The sequence below is a fragment of the Filicampus tigris genome, chromosome 13, assembly GCF_054856515.1.
Source record: "Filicampus tigris isolate MCC_2025a chromosome 13, RoL_Ftig_1.0, whole genome shotgun sequence".
NCBI lineage: Eukaryota > Metazoa > Chordata > Actinopteri > Syngnathiformes > Syngnathidae > Filicampus > Filicampus tigris.
Genome location: NC_141229.1, coordinates 10,846,534 through 10,864,114, shown reverse-complemented (window position 1 = coordinate 10,864,114; position 17,581 = coordinate 10,846,534). Strand labels below are relative to the sequence as shown.

At 41.4% G+C, this 17,581-nt stretch overlaps 1 protein-coding gene across 1 annotated transcript; it reads right to left on the bottom strand.

Annotated features, from left to right (window-relative positions):
- Positions 1-622: 622 nt before the first annotated feature.
- On the bottom strand, positions 623-16,395 carry ift43 (intraflagellar transport 43 homolog (Chlamydomonas)). Its single transcript, XM_086048781.1, has 9 exons — positions 16,265-16,395; positions 15,502-15,600; positions 10,431-10,501; positions 8,175-8,210; positions 7,410-7,456; positions 2,366-2,438; positions 1,689-1,764; positions 1,131-1,193; positions 623-918 (listed from the first exon to the last, which is right to left on the bottom strand). The coding sequence occupies exons 1-9, from the start codon at positions 16,307-16,309 to the stop codon at positions 820-822; spliced, it is 609 nt and encodes a 202-aa protein (XP_085904907.1). The 5' UTR covers positions 16,310-16,395; the 3' UTR covers positions 623-819.
- Positions 16,396-17,581: the final 1,186 nt, after the last annotated feature.

Below are 17,581 nucleotides of genomic sequence, written 5' to 3'. Positions count from 1 at the left end.
ACTGTTTCCCTAATAGACGTGCACGCACGTTGGGAGGCCTGCATTGAAATTCACACACATGAACCAACACCAGACTAAACTGAATGCTGATAGACACGGGCCAGCTCATGTTCAACACGCAGTACGCAATGCATTTGATGAATTACACGAATTCAGCACGAACGTGTCGTAGCAAACGATGTCCTTGAACCTGCGCTGTCCTCATTCTATCCTTTTTTCCACTTTAAAGAGCAGTTTGAACAGGAGCCAACTTACATCTATTCCTGTTCATCCAATATAAAGGTATAATGTATGCTAATCCACCTGGTGTCAATAGGAACTGTGTTCAATGCATTTGAGATAATAGTGAAGAAAGGGTTGCTCCTATCGAAGAGTTGCAAGATAAAGTCAATGGCACAGTCAATAACAATAAGGTTGTGGGCCTTAATGAAGAATGTTAATTTGAACACAATCAACTGGATTTCAGCTTAGCTGATTATCAACCTTGGACTTGTATGAGGCTGTTGATAATGATGGTAGTAGAGAGGACTTTTTTCTTTTTTTTTTTTTTTCCCGAACAGACCTTTTGTAACTTATTTTTTGGAAACTCCCAAAACATACACGAGTCAGTGAGAGAAAAACCTAGCAGTGTTCACTTGGTAGTGAACTTTATGTAGAAAATGCAAGACAATCTGTACAACATTTATATCCACAAGAAATAAAGTAAACATTCTAGATCACACTGTAGCTAAAAAGTGAGTACGATTCATGTCGCTGTTTTTTTTTTTTTCAGTTCCCACTGGAGGATATTCAGTCCAGACTTTGTGCTCAATTTGCAGGTTATGAAGCCTGCTCGTCGCTCTCTCCTTGATCCCATTCCATGAGCAGCTCCGAGGACACCTCTGTAAACAGATGATCCCAGTCCCAGAGCACATCTTCCTGCGGAGCAGCCCAAGAAGAATTGGGGGCAGACAAGAGGTGCAACAAGAAAGACAAGATGAGGAGAATGAGGGAAGATGAGGCTGTTCATGTACACATCATAAATCTTGATTACCTGGGAGGCAGGTGGACAACAGCTGGATAGTTCTTTAGTGGGAGCTCAGAGGTAATATTTACTAAAAATAAAAAAAAATAAATAAAAAATCACTCACCTCCTTCACCTCCTGCTCTGGTGCTAAAACCTTTGTGAGAAGCTTCAAGTCAATCTCTCCATCCTGAAGAAACAATCCAGTAAAGGATGTACAACAGAAAATTGCCCTGACAAGTCAAGATAAAACAGGGTTGCTACAGCTTATGGCAACTTCGTTTTTACGACTTTTTATTTCCATTTGAAGTTACATTTAAGACACCTTCACAATGCTACCAATACCCCAGGCTGTCCAAAGTTGATACAGTCCATAAATGACGTGCATCTGCTCTTGAGAGTCCAGACTAAAACTTCAGCAGTTTTGTTGCTTGAGGCGTTTGGTATTTTACTTTTTTTGAGAATGCCAAATCATTTTGAGCTGTTGAAACTATTTACCATCATAAAATCCTACTTATCATGTGTTAATTCTTTAAGACTTTTGAAAGGTTGATTTAAGATATTTTGATGCCAATTAATTAAGACCTTGTTCATAGATTCATGGATTCAATGCCTTTTAAGCATTTTTGCAGCAACCCTGTAATAATAGAAAAGCTATATAGATACATTTAAGATGTTGACTTACGAGAGTCTGGAATGCAGAGTAATATTTCAGATCATTGTCCAGGTCTCTGTAGGTCATCACCCGGTTGACTTGAACGCTAATTACAGGACATAAAGACAATTTCACCAAGAATTCAATTTCAATCAACTTCATGCAAAACAAGAGTTGGAAGCAGAGGGGAGAAGTTGTTGTTGGGTGTGGAGACTTCAAGCAGAAATCAGGAGACGGTTGCCAACTGGTAAACGCCTCAAACTGAAACCCAGCTGCTTATCTGCGGGTCGGAATTAAGTGAGGGGGCTCGGAAAGTGGCCGGGGCCTAGCAGCGCATGCCAGTCCTACTTAATGCACATTACACGCTACATTGCCCCTGCAATGAGTTCAATGTGGATATTATCTCGCACGGAGAGCGAGCCCCAGCCTAATAACCTCCATCGCTGTCATAGCCTCGCAACATATTCGACACATGTCGACGTGCATCTCACTGCCCTGTAAATCAAAGGAGCCGTTTGGTAAGGACCCGGGTAACACAGTTGCATCAATCACACCCAACGGTTATTCCACCATCGCAGCCAGATCGAGTGACACGCTCGGTGGCAATGGCGAGTGTGGAGGACAGGTGATCATCTCATTGTTCAGAGTAAGCCACTTCACTCGTGACCTGTATGTGGACGGGAGGCAAACTTGGTCTGCGGGCCTACCTCGGTGGAGCTGCTACTTGCATGTTGAGGTCTTCTTCCTGCACTTCATCCAAATCTGGAATGACTGGAATATCTCAAAAAACACAAAACAACAAAAGCGTCTTTAAATGAATACAAATAAATGTATTTATTTTGGAAGTGCGTGTCAGCGTGGCACTTCCTCCCCTCCCTTTCTCCCTCTCAGAAGAGCGGCCCTGTCACAATAGCCATGCGGCTATGAATATTCAGCAGTCGAGGCGGCAGCTCTTCCCGCTGTGAGAGGGGCTCTGGCCAGGGGCTCCCCAGTAAGCGCCCCCCGCTACCTTAGCATTTGGGCCCTGTCAGCGCTGCCCACCCCGAGGACCCGCGGTGGCCGGCGGGCCGACCTCCGCGTCCACTCTGCCACTCCGACTGGGGCGGGCTCCAGCCACATGCAAGAGTGTTTGCTCGCGAGCCCATCTGTGTGGGGTCGGATGTCACCGCGAGGCCTGGCAGGGGCTGCGGCGCAGAGAGCCGCCAGCCCGCTGCTCAAACAGTGGGAACCCGCTTTAATTGGCAAAACGCAACAGGAGTGAGGATGGCTCCACTCCCAAGAAGGACAAGGCAAACTTTCACAGCGTTCCGCTCAGACATTTTTTGGGGCAGGAGCATATGAGTGGAGATAATGAGACATACAGAAAGACAAGATGGAAATGAGCTGTTGAAATGCCTGCGCTTGTATTATCAAAAGGTTAATTTGTTAATTGGTGTTATAATATACAGTGGAACTTCCATTTGACAGACTAATTGAGGCAAGGGGTCCGTTAAGTCCAAGTACTTTTTTTGTGGCCTAAAAACACACAATTACAGTACAAAATGATTATTGTCAATCCCATGAGACTGACTCACTCGATCCGACCACTACTCTAGTGGTGTTAGCACTTCTTTTTCTCACCTCTGTTATGATTGGACGACATAGATAAGGGCTTTACAAAAAACAACAATTGTGTACTGTATCAAAATTAGCATGTTTGATTGATGTGTCAAAAAATAAATAAATAAAAGTAGAAACGACACACTCCTTTCGAGCTGCGTCCTTATTACGATGCTAAGCTAATGTCCACGCTTTGAATTACCTGTGATGGGACAGCAACCCCTGCTAACATGGCCGCTATATATGGTACCAGTCAAAAGTTTGGAAACACCTTCAAACTCAAATGGTCTCAAAGGAGGTCAAGGAATTCAAGTTATTAAATTTTGGTATAGCTGTGAACTGAAAGTCAGTCCACATCATAAAGAATTATCCACATCATGAAGTTGACTGAGAACAACCAAGATGAGCAAAGCTGTTATCTGGGCAAAAGGTGCCTACTTTGAAGAATTAAACTATTTTGATTAATGCTTTTTTCTTTACCAAATATTTTATGAATAATGTTGATGATATAAGTATTGATCTACAATTCAGGAATTTTTCCAAGAATGAAAAAAGGCTGGATTAGAGGATGTTTTCAATTTTTTGACTTGTAATGTACATGCATTGTTTTTGACGGCAAACACGTGACCAGACTCTTGTCTGTTGATGCGGCCAGTTCTGGAACTAACAGACTTTGAAAGGTGTAAACAGGAAACTATTTTCAGTGGCTCCGGTTCTGATGAATCCATGTTCCACTGTATGTAATTTTTATTCATTCTTTTAAACTCATCACATTACATACACCTGCACCATTTTTTTATAAGTGCTGTACACCAGCTCCCTCCCACATTGAAAAAACATGCATGTTAGCTTCATTGAAGACTTTAGATTGTCCATAAGTGTGAATGTGAACGGTGATTTGAATGTGCCCAGCGACTGACTCACAACCACTCACCTAGAACGCCGCAGCATTTTCTCATTTTGACACACTCATGCGGATAAAGATCAGTAACCAAAATATTAGGAACACCTCAATGGTTGGGGCACTGCAGTTCCACACCAATGCAAACTACAAAACTCAACATAATGCTAGCTTAAAAATGGAACATCACTGTCCAAGCAGACACTTACATCCATTGGAGCTAAATAGATTGTGCAGGTGTAGCACATGCTAAGGCTGATGGATTGTACAGTATGTGGCAGTCAGTGCTTCCTGTGTCTCTCACTTTCAACCCCGGTGACGTCTCTAGGAAATGTACAAATTGTTTTGTCCGGATGGGCCATGAGACTCCAAATGCTTATTAGCACTGCAGCAGAGTGTTGCAGTGACAGGGACAAGCATGAGAGTAACGCAGTGACAGGGACAAGCATGAGAGTAACAGCCACATGGTGACAGACAAATGTTGAGTTGGACTGCGCAAATAGGGCTGTCGGTAATCTCCAGCCACAGTACTGTAGCCTGAGGGCAAAGTCAATAGATGAGCTAAACAGCAGGAGATGGAAGTGTGCATCCTCGGACGTGAGGAAGTATCTTGGCGTGTATGTCGCAGCAGCTTCAGATCAACTCCGAAAACAAACCGAAAGCAAACGGTTTTGATTGTGATCATATTTCACACATGAATAATTCTGAGGACAACTTCAGAAGTTTCTTTGTCAACTTTTCGGGTAGTTAAGAGAATGCCTCCACCCCCTTGATAATTTCTTCTTTCCCTTTTTTTAATTAAACTAAATTAAAAATGCCACGCTCGTTTATCCGCTGACAAGATTCATCTGTGTTTCTGATATCCAAATAAATGCAGGCGCGGGTATTTCATATTCATGAGGCCCCGGTGACACTTTGTCCTCTCATTTACAAAGCACAGCGTTCAGCAGAATCCGTCCCCCCTGGACCCCCAATCAAATTTAATGGTCTTAGTGCAATGACATCAAAAAGCCTCGCCATCCGGCTCCTTACAAATAGCATCCTGGCCTGTCTTTCTTTCCACACCCACTTTTGACACCACTTCAGCCAGAAATGCATACTGTTGTCCGTCCAATATGTGATATACACTGAAAACAGACAACATTTGGAAATGAGCTGCACGTCCAATCTAGAGTGGAGGTCAAGTAGGACAAGAGCCCAGGCAAGCGCCATCATGAGGAGCCCTTTCCTCTCCGCCGTCCGCCACGCCCGCAACTGTAAAAAAATACACACAACCTCGCCTGGACCTCGACATGCATCACATCGGGGCTAGCAGCCCGAGCAGATCCTTTTTACATGATCACCGTCTTCGCTGAAGCATGTAGGACGGGATCATTTACGGTGAATGTAGACCTTCTGGCAGGCGCACACCCGTCAGCGACTTTGAACAGGACGTCTCGCCACATCGGTCGGGCCTCTTATAACGGACATAGGGGTCCAGTCAAATGATCGGCTAGGCGTAAAATCCATTTTGAAAAGGGTTATGGGATGATATTCAACACATCGGTGGTTCAGTGTAAGACAGTGAGACATGAAACAGATGATTGTGTTTGTAGTAGCGCTGCTATCGGGCAGCTGATGGGGCGATGGGAGCCACGACCTGGGCTCCCCTCTTTCTCCCAGCTAGTAGCCATTGGGCACATGGGATAAGCGTCATGGACATAATCAAGATCGTAGGGGCTATCTCAATACCCCTGAGCACTGTAATTTCCAATGCCCCTGCCTCTGGTTCCATTTTAAGAGCTCCCTCTACACAGTGAAATCTTCTTTCTGCTGGCATAAGCGCAAGAGAACTGAAACTCTTCAATTTGGGAAAAATTGACCATTTTTCGCTTGTGAACACAGGCCATATGTGAGGTCATTCATACTGATTCAAATAATTTTGACAAATTTTACAAGCCACTGTTTTGAGTCTGCGCTCCGCCATGTCGAGAGAGTCTGTGCGTAACTAGCGCACCACATTTAAAAGGGAATAACAGGAGCCGCTTTGATTGGCCATGACTGAAGTCGGCTGTGATCACTCCCACAGTGGCGCAGAAGACCTCCCTTTCTCAGATCCGCTAGCCTGCATTCAACTGCGAAATTACCAACAGTGGGTCTAACTCGCCTCCAGCGCAGTTATGCCATGCGCCACGCAAGAGTCATGCTATTCCCCAAACTAGAGCCCATAAAGTCTTGCATATTGATTTACTAGTTTCATAACCTTGTTAAAGCATTGTTGATAATTATTGTGAGAAATCATGAACATGATCAGTCTTTTTGAATATCATTAATCATATCGAAGACAGGGCAAGCCCAAAGTCATAACGACATTAATAATAACTTTGAATTAAAGGCAATTTGAGCAAATTTGTTATTTCAGAAGAGTGCATCAAACTGGGAGTCATTTACATTCATTAGTAACCAAGAAGTAGCTCTCACTTTCAAAAAGGTTGCTAACCCTTGTAGTGGACAGGGAGCGACTCTAAACATGGCCAAAATGTTAAATTCTAATAACTACCAACTATCATATATTGGTAGTTATTAGATGCATATACTGAATTCAACTAATTTTCCTTGTGAAGATTCAACTAATTTTCCTTTCGGGATCCATCTTGAGAATGTGTAATGTATTTTTACTTAAATGCCATAACGGAATCTCTATAGCTCCATCAGTGTGGTCAAATCTGTTTTGTTCTGGTAAATTTGCCCTATTTGACATGCTCCTTTTGCACAAATAAAGGGGCCAGTTATTTGTTGCAGGGCTTTTCAGTCATTTCACAGCTCAGCCCAGACATTGTTTGTTGTGCACAGAATTGGACCCTCAGGTGAGTCTGTCAAAGCAGAAATGTTCCTACGAGATCGCTTGTGTGTGTGTGCGTGCGTGTGTGTGTGTGTGTGTGCGGTGATTAACTGTGTCGCTCTTGGGATTGCGGGGGGAGGGGCACCCACCGAATTCCCTCAACACAATTCTGTGGCAAATAGGGATCTAATCTTGCTTAATGAACATGTTCATGTTTATCAAAAGGTGAGTGGTTATTTAGAAGGCGTCGGTGGTCAGAGTCAGTGCTCTGCATTCACATAGCATCCAAGGAGAAATGTCGCCAGCTCCAATCTTGACGGCCTGCTTATCTGCACTATAGCTCAGAATAAATGTGCTGGGGAGGCACCAGAGGGTTCCTATCTGCCCGCGAGGAGAGACACAGAGTGGGGGACTGTAAAGGGGCACTTACCTCCATCATCATCTGATCCTTGGGGAGTTTGTGGTCTCAGCCGGCGGCTGTGGAAACAGAGAGCGTGAGAGTATTCATTATTGAATACTTTCTAAATGCGGCCTAAATAGTGAGGTCATCTTAAAGGGAGGGAGACTTGGTTGCTTGGTTTTGCTACCTTCCCTTCATAGAAGATGGGAAACTTGCAAGGCTTGGTGCTACTATGAGATTCACTCTGGGTGACCAAATTAGCTGCCCTGCAAAGGATTGGTCCCAAGAGGACCTAAAGAGTTCTTTTTGCTTTTAACATTACAAAGACAAGACAGTATAGACAGAGGCGGGGAATCGTGTTTGCTTCGGCTGCTAACCGGGCCAATCTACCTTAAACCGCTTTAATAGAGAGCGCCAGCTGCCATGATGCCTCAAAAATAGATGCCTGCATGCATCCCCTACCTGCTCTCCACATGACCAAGTCTATTCTAGTCACAGCTTCACTGTTATTCCAAGAATAACAGCAGAGCTTGGCTCCTCACAGCAATAAAAGTGATGACAACTCAGTCATGCTGTTTTTTTCAATCATGTTAAGTGATTGTTCTTGGAAGGTAAGGATTAGGTGCAACCAAGGACAGTCTCACCGAGCGCCAATTCCACTTTGCTGCGCGGGGGACATTTACATATCAAGACCCTATGTTTATCCAGACACAAAAATGCAACTGTCATTGAATTCAATCAGCAGCTACAAAAGTACTTTGAAGTTTGGGTGATGCTGTGGCTGAGTCAGCTTACTCTTCCAGGTCGTCTGCAGCAGCTCTTCTTGAAGATCTGTGCGCATGCAGAAAGAACAACAAATTGTAAGGCACTGGTCATTTAACGAGTATCATTTATTTTCTTCTGTAAAATACCAGTCTTCATATGTATCTTATGATAGTAATTCTGCTCTCAGCGTGGTGGGCGAAAGTCGTGTTAACTGCATTTCTCTACCAGATCTCCTGCTGAATTATGCTGCAGTCAGCCCCAGTGTAGTGTAAATGCTTTTAAATCCAGGTTAAAAACTGCTTCCTCCCCCACCCCCATACCTAGCATTATTAAGGTCTTTTTAAAGCATTTTTAAACATCTATTTTTCCCAAATCTGGTTATTGCACTGAACGTTATTTTAGTAAGCTAAATGTCTTTAAATATTTTCTTTGTAAATGCTTTTGAATGTTGCATTTTTACTTATGTGAAGCACATCAATTTGACCAGTGCATGGACCATTTGCAATCTTGTAAGATTTTTCTGGGACTACGCAGTGCAAAAAACGAAAACACTGTTTTAGTAACAGCTGTTATTTTCAACACGAGCTCTCAACACACGTAGAAATCACATCCACTCAGAAAAATATGTAATGGAAAACAATACATTCAATATTTTTTATGGGGTTTAACCTATCTTCATTAGGAAAGATCAGTAAGTCTTTTCATGTTTGTTTGTTTCTTTGGTTACATAGTGCCCCCTATTGGTTGCAAAATTGACACAGTCTGTGCTTGATTTCACTTGAAATATTTGCAGGCTGTCAACAATTACAATCCATGCACAGCTTTGTGCTTTGTACGCATTGGCCTTAATTCGTAAACCATGTCAGAGCTGTTATGTCGCAAGACAATTAAATAGAAATCTGATTAACACAGATGCGCAATTTATGTGTCAACAGGAATAACCTTTGGTCTCATTTTATTTTGCTGTTATCAGCAACATAAAGCATTTATATTCATTTTTCATTTATTCTGAAAGTAAAGCTCACCGCCACCGATAAAGTCCTCACTGAGAACCTAATAGATGCGTGCACATGCACACGTCATGTTACTGTGAACGTGAATCGAACACACACAGAGTGACTTCAATATTACAATCTAAGCATCCTACAGCCGTTATGAATGTATCAAGTCATTATTTACTACAATTTACCAGATTTCGTAACTATTTGATTTGTCTCCTGACATGACAACGCCAACAATGAGGAAGCAGATGTCCAACCAGGCAGGGCAGAGAAGAGCAGAGAGCTTCATGTACCTGCCTGCCCTTGGACTGTGTCCTGTCTGGACGGGGGCGGTGCAGCTTCCACACTTAAGACACATTACTGGCTCCTTGATTAAGACTCATGTAAGGCAAAGCGATAGACATGGTAAAACTGTCTGGAAAAAAGTTGTTAGGGATAAAATATATTGTGACAACCTGGTTTCAAAGGTTCATCAATAAACTGACAGATCATTTAGTGTCAATTAGAAGTGATAGATCGACAAATCCCGGGATTTCTGCGCTGGGATTAGTGGGAGGAGGGCGGCGGTGATTGAGCATGAGGGGTGACATTGAAGGGAAAAGTCCTTGCTGGCTCCAGGGGGGGCCATTACTTACTTTGTTTCAGAGGGGATCAATGCACGTGCAAAACCCCTTTACACCTCCTGTATTTCAATGGCTTTGAGGCTGGGAATCAAGTTGGGTTACAAAAAATGCAGACAAGCGACACGCTGACCTTCTGGTAAGAGGAGGGAAGGGCCATGGACTTTGCTGGTTGGCCTGCTTTCACTGACGGCGCAGTAAATGGCGCAAATGACGGATCGCCTCAAAGTTCTTGTGTTATCGTTTCTAAAGAAAACTGTACAACTTACATGGCAGGTACCCCACCAATATGACACATGAACATGGGTTGCTCTGCCCTAAATATTTAATGACTGTGTCCATGTTGTGCTGCTCCCCATGTACAGCAGCTCACATAGGGTGATAAAGTGGAATCTCTGCGATGGAGGGACCGGCTGGCTAACAGTGCCCTCCTGTGGCTGATGTATTAACCATGTCAATTACCACCTTGCTAGCAGATGAAGACAAATGGAGAACGGCCCGCTCAGACAGGCTCGCTCTAACCTTGTTGATTCACAGCTCCGGGCCCAAATATGCACTGATAAATAAACTTGTTCCACAGAATCAGAGTCCATTAATAACGTGCAATGCAACACAGCTCGCTGCCTCCGGAGTGGGCAATGGAGAGAGAAGGCGAAGAGACGTACTTGCCAGGACCGGATCCGGAGCTTTCTTCTGCCCAGCCGCCTTGCCTCCTGGGTGGTTTGGGAGGGGGGCCCTCAAGGAAGAAAATTAAACAACAAGAGAGATTTATTAAAAACTCCTATTTTAGTTTCGGGCCTTTAAACTGCCATGACAATTTAATGTATTTATGTGTTCATGAAGACTATTAAATTGTCCATAGGTGTGAGTGTGAATGGTTATTTACACAGCTGACACAGTGGATATAAAAAGTCTACACACCCTGTTCAAAGATCAAGTAAATAAATCATCTTGGTACTTTTTACACCATTAATGTGACTAGAAGATAATCGTTTACTATTTTCAAGAGGGGAAGTAAAAATAAACAAACTGAAATAATGTGGTTGCACAAGTTTGCACACCCTCCTAAAACTGGGAGGGAGCTGTGTTCTGAACTAAGCAGTCACATTTAAACTCATGTTAAATTGGAGTTAGCACACACCTGCCATAATTGAAAGTAGGGTTGTCCCAATCCGATCGGCATGATCCGAAATCGGGGCCAAGCACATGATTTTCAGCTGATCAGTATTGGCTGAAAAAGATTGGATTTTCAAATGTTCTTTATTTATAAAGTCAACACTAAAATATTTTAGTTCTTTACTTGATTTGAACTACTGCTGATTTACAGCCATATACAAAGTTATCATCTTGGGATGCCTTTATTCATACTTTTAAAAATTAAGATAACCGAGACAATTTGGATGTGGTCTTCCTTTTCGACTTCATTGTTTTGCAGAGGTATTGGATCAGGACTCAGACACTGACTGCTCTTTCAAACTGTTCATAATTCCTTGCATCTTGTCTAAGTTCCTGGTTAGAGCTGAAGAAAAACAGTCCCAACGCATGATGCTACCAGCACCATGCTTCACGGTAGGCTAAGGTATTCCTTATGCGACAAGAAGTAGCAGGGCAATTTAGAGTGATCAATTAACCTACCATGCATGCTTTTCATTTTTTGGGGAATGTGGGAGGAAACGGCAGTACCCAGAGAAAACCCACGCAGGCACGGGGAGAACATGCAAACTCCACACAGGAAGGCCGGAGCCGGAATCGAACCCACGACCTCTGAACTGTGAGGCGTACGTGCCAACCAGTCCTAACCGTGCCGGCCCAAAATGATTCAATAAAACTCAATTGATATGCACAGGTTCAAAGTCACATTAAAAGGTGTATTTTTTTTTGGGGGGGGGGGGTGTTATCTTGATCTCATCACTTTAAATGTATTTATCTATTTATGGCGTTTGACCAGGGGTGTGCAGACTTTTTATATCCACTGCATGAGCCCTGCGATTGGCTGCTGACCAGTGCAGAGACATTTTCTGAATGACCTGCATTGCATGTCCAAACTAAGAGGCAAACAAAGGTTTCCCAGTACTGCCAGTAGGGGGAGCGCTTGTCTGCAACACAGAATCCAGATGTCCACCAGTGAAACAGAACAGACCTAGGAACTTAATTGAAATGTTGTTCTGAGGATACGATAAGCACGAGTGCACTTGAATAGTTAAGCTGCATTCATTTACTTTTGAACGGCCTCATGTCGAAGACCACAACATATGGAGCGCAGAGTGTGGGAACAGCACAGCACCCGATGTAAGTCTAACCTTAAAATAGATTAACAGGGAAAAAAATGACCTTCTCCCTATCGTTCTTTGATTCTGAAAATAGTAAAGCAAGTATGCATCTTGATCCTGAGAGAAGGACCCTGAGAACTGCCCTTGAATGAATGCATTCCTCCGAGCTCACGAGCAGGGGCACGAGACAAATGAATGTGGAAAAAAAAAAAAAAAAAAAGGCCACAACATTTCTCATTACCAAATTGAGTCTGCAGAGGACAAAGTGCTCATGAAGAATTTTTTTCATTTATGATGAAATAGGAAATAATTTTTCATGGCTGGCCCCCTTTGCCCAAGCTATTTATAAATCTGGACGTCACTGTTGGGCACAGGATGAGGAAGGGAGCCCACACACCACTTGATAAGTTAGTAAAAGCAAATGACGATGACATTATTTAAAACAAGTTTAGGCTTTAGTGCATTTTGTTTTTTTCTCAAATAGCTCAATCGGCAACAATGACTTTTGTAAACTAGCTCCTCTCTCTTTGTAGCCATTTTTGTTAGAGGAAGCAGTGCTCATCAGCACACATGCCCTTTGCCCTACAAAAGCTTCTTAAAAATATATATATTTTTTTAAATGTCCTGATAATCTCAAATTAATCGCTAAAAGTGATTATTCGCCTATCCCTTTATAAAACGTATCCACTGTACAATATGATAAACCTCAAGTAAAACTTCGCCACCTGATAAACACATAATGGAGAGGGAACAGGAAGGTGTTTGCTTTATGAGACCGAGTGGCGTTTTATAGGGGAAAGTGTGTGGACAGACGGTGTTCAGTTTAGTGGGTGCTGTGTTGTGTACTTTTCAAAAAATTGATAATCAACATTATAATGGGGTAGGGGGGCATATACTTTCAAAATATGTCACTTTACATAAAAGCACAAAACAGCAAAATACACTTGCATTCTGAGATGAATCCTTTGGTTGGCCATTAAGGTAAACACTCACCAGATTTGCTGATGAACACCAAGTTTTGTTTGACATCTAAGGCCTACGTTTCCAGATAATGTTGAGTGGACTCCAAATTGTTTGCCTTTAGAAATGTTCTGCATTTTGGGGGGATTCCACTGCATTTCAAACCATTAGGTACCTTGAATTCTTGAACCAGTAACGAATGATCTTATTTTACAGAAGAGGGCAATCAGGATAATAAACCTTGCAGAATTCAATAAAGATCTTCAAAAACATGTACAAAAATGTGGTTATAAATAGCTAGAAAAAGGTAGTGTAGTTATATAAGCATTGCAAATTAAGGACTAAAATATATAAATGTCTATATATGTACATCTTTGAGTGTGTGCACATAAGTGTGTGTGTGGGGGGGGTGTATGTATGTATATTAGCTCTACACGCTATTGAAAAAAAACATCCGATGTTCGATATGGATGTTTACTATATCGATATTATTTCAATATTTAACATGTACCTAAAGAAATGACATTTTTATTATCTAATGAAAGAAGCACGTTTTATTTCAATACGGCAAAATGTGTTCTTAGCCAATTAATTGTAATTCCCCAAGATAATGTTCAGCTATTGGGTGACGATGCACATTTAAGTTTGCATATGACTGGTCAAATTCAGATAAAAACATACAATTCCGTAAGAAAATTATTGCATGTCTTTGCGATATCCATGTTGCATAGGGCATTATCGAGATATCAATATTTTTTGTCAATATATTGCGCAGCCCTAATATATATGTGTGTACAGTATGTGTATGTACAGTTCACGATAGTCTGATATTTTGATATTATGTGAAAAGGGTAGACAGTTTAAGCTTTGGCTTCAGTCTAGATCTTTTGGTCTATTGTTTGGTTTATAGGTGAATTTGTTTTTTTGGCTGCTGATTTAAATTGACCAAATAAACTACTGCTACTATTACTGCTACTACTATTAAATTAGTACTACTAAATTCTCTGGATATCACTAAACAAAAAATATGTGAATGTCACACATTACTGTGCCTCCAGTTGCTCATGACCAAATATGTTAGGGCTGTTGAAGCAATTAGCTAAGCCCTCATGGTTTCTAAATTAGGATTGCGTGATGGTCTCCAGGGCAAAGAATTTGTAGTGTCCAAACTGTATGAGCCCAAAAGGCAGTGGCGTCTTTGTTTAAAAGGATGCCAGGAATGTGACCAATCAGTTGGGTATTTCAGGCGGAAGAGGCCAGGCTTGATAAACGGTGACTGTAAATAAACCCACAGCACGCTGGAAAAATGTATTGCGTTTACAGAGCGGGTCAGAGGGGGCGCGAGAATATTGGTCCCCGCATTGAGGAAGTTGGCCTAATTTGGGAAGATTAGCCTAAAGCGACAGCATTGCCGGGATGTTTCTGCTTGGGGAGTGCTGGCTGCATGACAATTTACCAATCCAGGCGACGTGACTGATTCCAAAAATGCCAGCGATGAAGTGATAGGAATTGCTCTCTTTTAACAGTGGGTGCTGCTGTGACTTGTCTTGCATATTTCTGTCCTATATTTAGACACATTTTTTGCATCATTAAATACCAATGTTCTGAGGTGAGACATCCCTGGTAAAATTGTTACAGAGACTGCTAAAATGTTCAGGTGCACTGCAGAAAGGTTTTTTTCCCGAAACCTTTGTAAATGTATCTAATTTATTTAATTTACCAGTTGACCATCACTTTGTTGCTTGTGAAATCAATGTTTTCCACAACGTTTTATTAATACATAGCCTTCATTAACATAACATGCATGTTCTAAGACTATATTTTGTGCCACTATCAAGGCATATTGTTCCAGAAAATTCTACCTTCCAGTTTCCACGGGACTTTGAATTTGAGAATAAAAATGCTTGATTGTTTTTGTTGTGAAGTGTGCAGGTAATACATAAGTTTTTTGTTTGTTTTTCCACCAATATACAAGAATACAACTAGAAGGTTCTGTGTGTGAATGTACAGTATAACCATGTCTTAAATCCTGCATGAGAACACGTCAAAACATGTAATGGTAAACTCAAAGAGGACAACTAATAGCTAGGGTTTCGGAGCATTTGATATCTGCTCAAGAAAGAATACAGGAACTGAACCATACAAAAGGGAAGCAAATCACTCCATTAAACCTTTATACCATTTATGTTCAGCTGTTCTTTAAGTGGTATATTATAATTTTACATAAGCAAAAGAATTTTGAATGGGAAAAGTATCAAACCAAGCAGCTGAAGTGGACTTTTAAGATGACTCTTGAATGACACTGTGGTGTGGTATAAAGCTGATTGTGGAGTGTTTGCAACCGAAGCAATACAAACAAAAAAAAAACACACAAAAATGTTCGTGCAACCTACCTCATCGTCAACCTGGATTCACGCATGTAGTCAGGACATAATACATTCTGTGGTTATTGCAAGAATTACTTTCTGCATAATATGCAATCATCATATCGAATGAGATCACATACTTCTCCGGCAGAAACAGACGTGGAGGACTTCCTGGAGTTGCGGGCATCTCCAAGTGACTGGTCTGCTGTGAGGCGGGTTCTTCGGCCAGATTTAGCCAACTGCAAATAACGGCAGGGAACTCAAATTAGTATTTGCTAAGATACAGTAAGAATTTCCATCTAACAAGACAACCACTTATCTTGTTGTTCCAGTTGTGTAAAACTGGTATGATAAGACATAACTGTATTTGTAAAAAAAAAAAAAAAAACATTTCCACACGCACGCACACGCACAAAAGAGAGGGAGCGAGAGAGGCATAGATAGATAGATAGATAGACAGATAGATAGATAGATAGATAGATAGATAGATAGATAACTTTATTCACACATCTTTGACTTGCATTCAACAATGCTGAGTAGCTGAGCGAACTTCTCAGTCCTCCAAAAACTAGCAAAACAACTTTTAAACTAACCGCTTTCAGTCTCCTGTTGACAACTGGGAATGTTCAATATGAGCATAGCTAGCTTAGCTTTCGAGTTTTTAACAAACGCAGTCTTCCAGTTGCCGTTTATCATAACTAGACAAACGACGTTGCATCTTGGTTATTAGGGGCTGCACTGCATGAAAAACGAACTGACTAACATACTACTTATGTCTGGCGTTTTATCTCAACCTGGCTTGCGTGGCTAGTAATAGCATTAGCTAAGTCGTAACAAGAGTGCTTCGATGTGACAGACGAAAGAAACCCACGATTATTTCCCTGAAGCCACAGTAAGACTCACGTTTTTAACTGGCCCACTTTCACCAAGTTGCACGCTGTCGTCCATGTCGGACTTGTTTTAGTTCATCATCGTCTTCGCTTGGAGATCCACAAGCTTCACAGCCGGGCAACAGTCGTCATGGTAACGCACGGAGGAAAGCACAGAGTGGATGTTTGTTTTGAATAAAATTTTAAAAATAAAATTGTTAATAAAATTATCATTGTGCAGTACTTGGGTCTATTCCGTACTATTTATGTATGTGTGCTTTCATTTTAAATCAACGCAACACCAATAACTAAAAAAATAAAATAACGCTATCAATATCACATGTGGTACTCACTACTGTCCACTAAGTGTCCCTGCTGCGTGTCTTTTGAGAATACACTAGATTTTTTCCCAGCATTTAACTGGAGCGTCATCAAAATCATTGTTGGCTTTGGTTTTATACAAGTTTGTTGTGACGTCGCCCGTAAAACAACATTTAAAAAAAACAAGAACATCTGATTTACATATAGCATTTGTTGTTCTTTCTTATTCATCCAGTGGTGAGTGGTCAGGGCCAGCAAGACTTTCTCTGCTGGCTTCAACACTATCAGAAGCACTAATTTAGTTAAACTGGCTAAATTTCTCACAGTCTGCTTTGTGCTATGGAACACTGGTTGGGAATCAGTGATTTAACCTAAATTTGCTTTTTTTATGCTTGCTAATGGTGTGATTTATTAAATTTTCAAAAATGATTTTTTGTCATGTTACTGAATAAAAAAATTTTCTGAACCTCTGCTGTCATATTGCAATTTTGTATATTTATCATTTCTTTAGTTGTGAATTGGTGGTGCCAAGAGGTGGATTAAGTCAGGCTAAGCCCCCACTAAAGGACTAAAGTACCAAAAACGCGGTCCACCAAAGATTCGATCAGGGGTCACTAACCTATTTGGAACTTACCAGTGCTAAAAGCACTACTTCTTGGATACAAATTAATGTGAAGGGCTACCGGTTTGATGCACACTCCTGAAACAACAAATTTGCTCAAATTAATTAGTCATTAATCATAATGATTACTATCCATCTATCTGGAGACGCTAATCATGCTAATGATTTCTCACAATAATGATCAACAATGATTTAGTAAGGTAGGAAACAGACACCAATATGTATGCAACACTTCAAGTAAAAAATGATGGAAGAACAACATAGGCAACAACAAAAACATTTCCCATTTGCATACATCTCTTCAAGTGTTTCAGTTTTCAAATGAACCTTTTTTTTACTACAATATTTTGTGAGATATTTTGAGAATGGGCTTTCAGGCTACTCGTGCAGTCCATGTTGGTGACCACT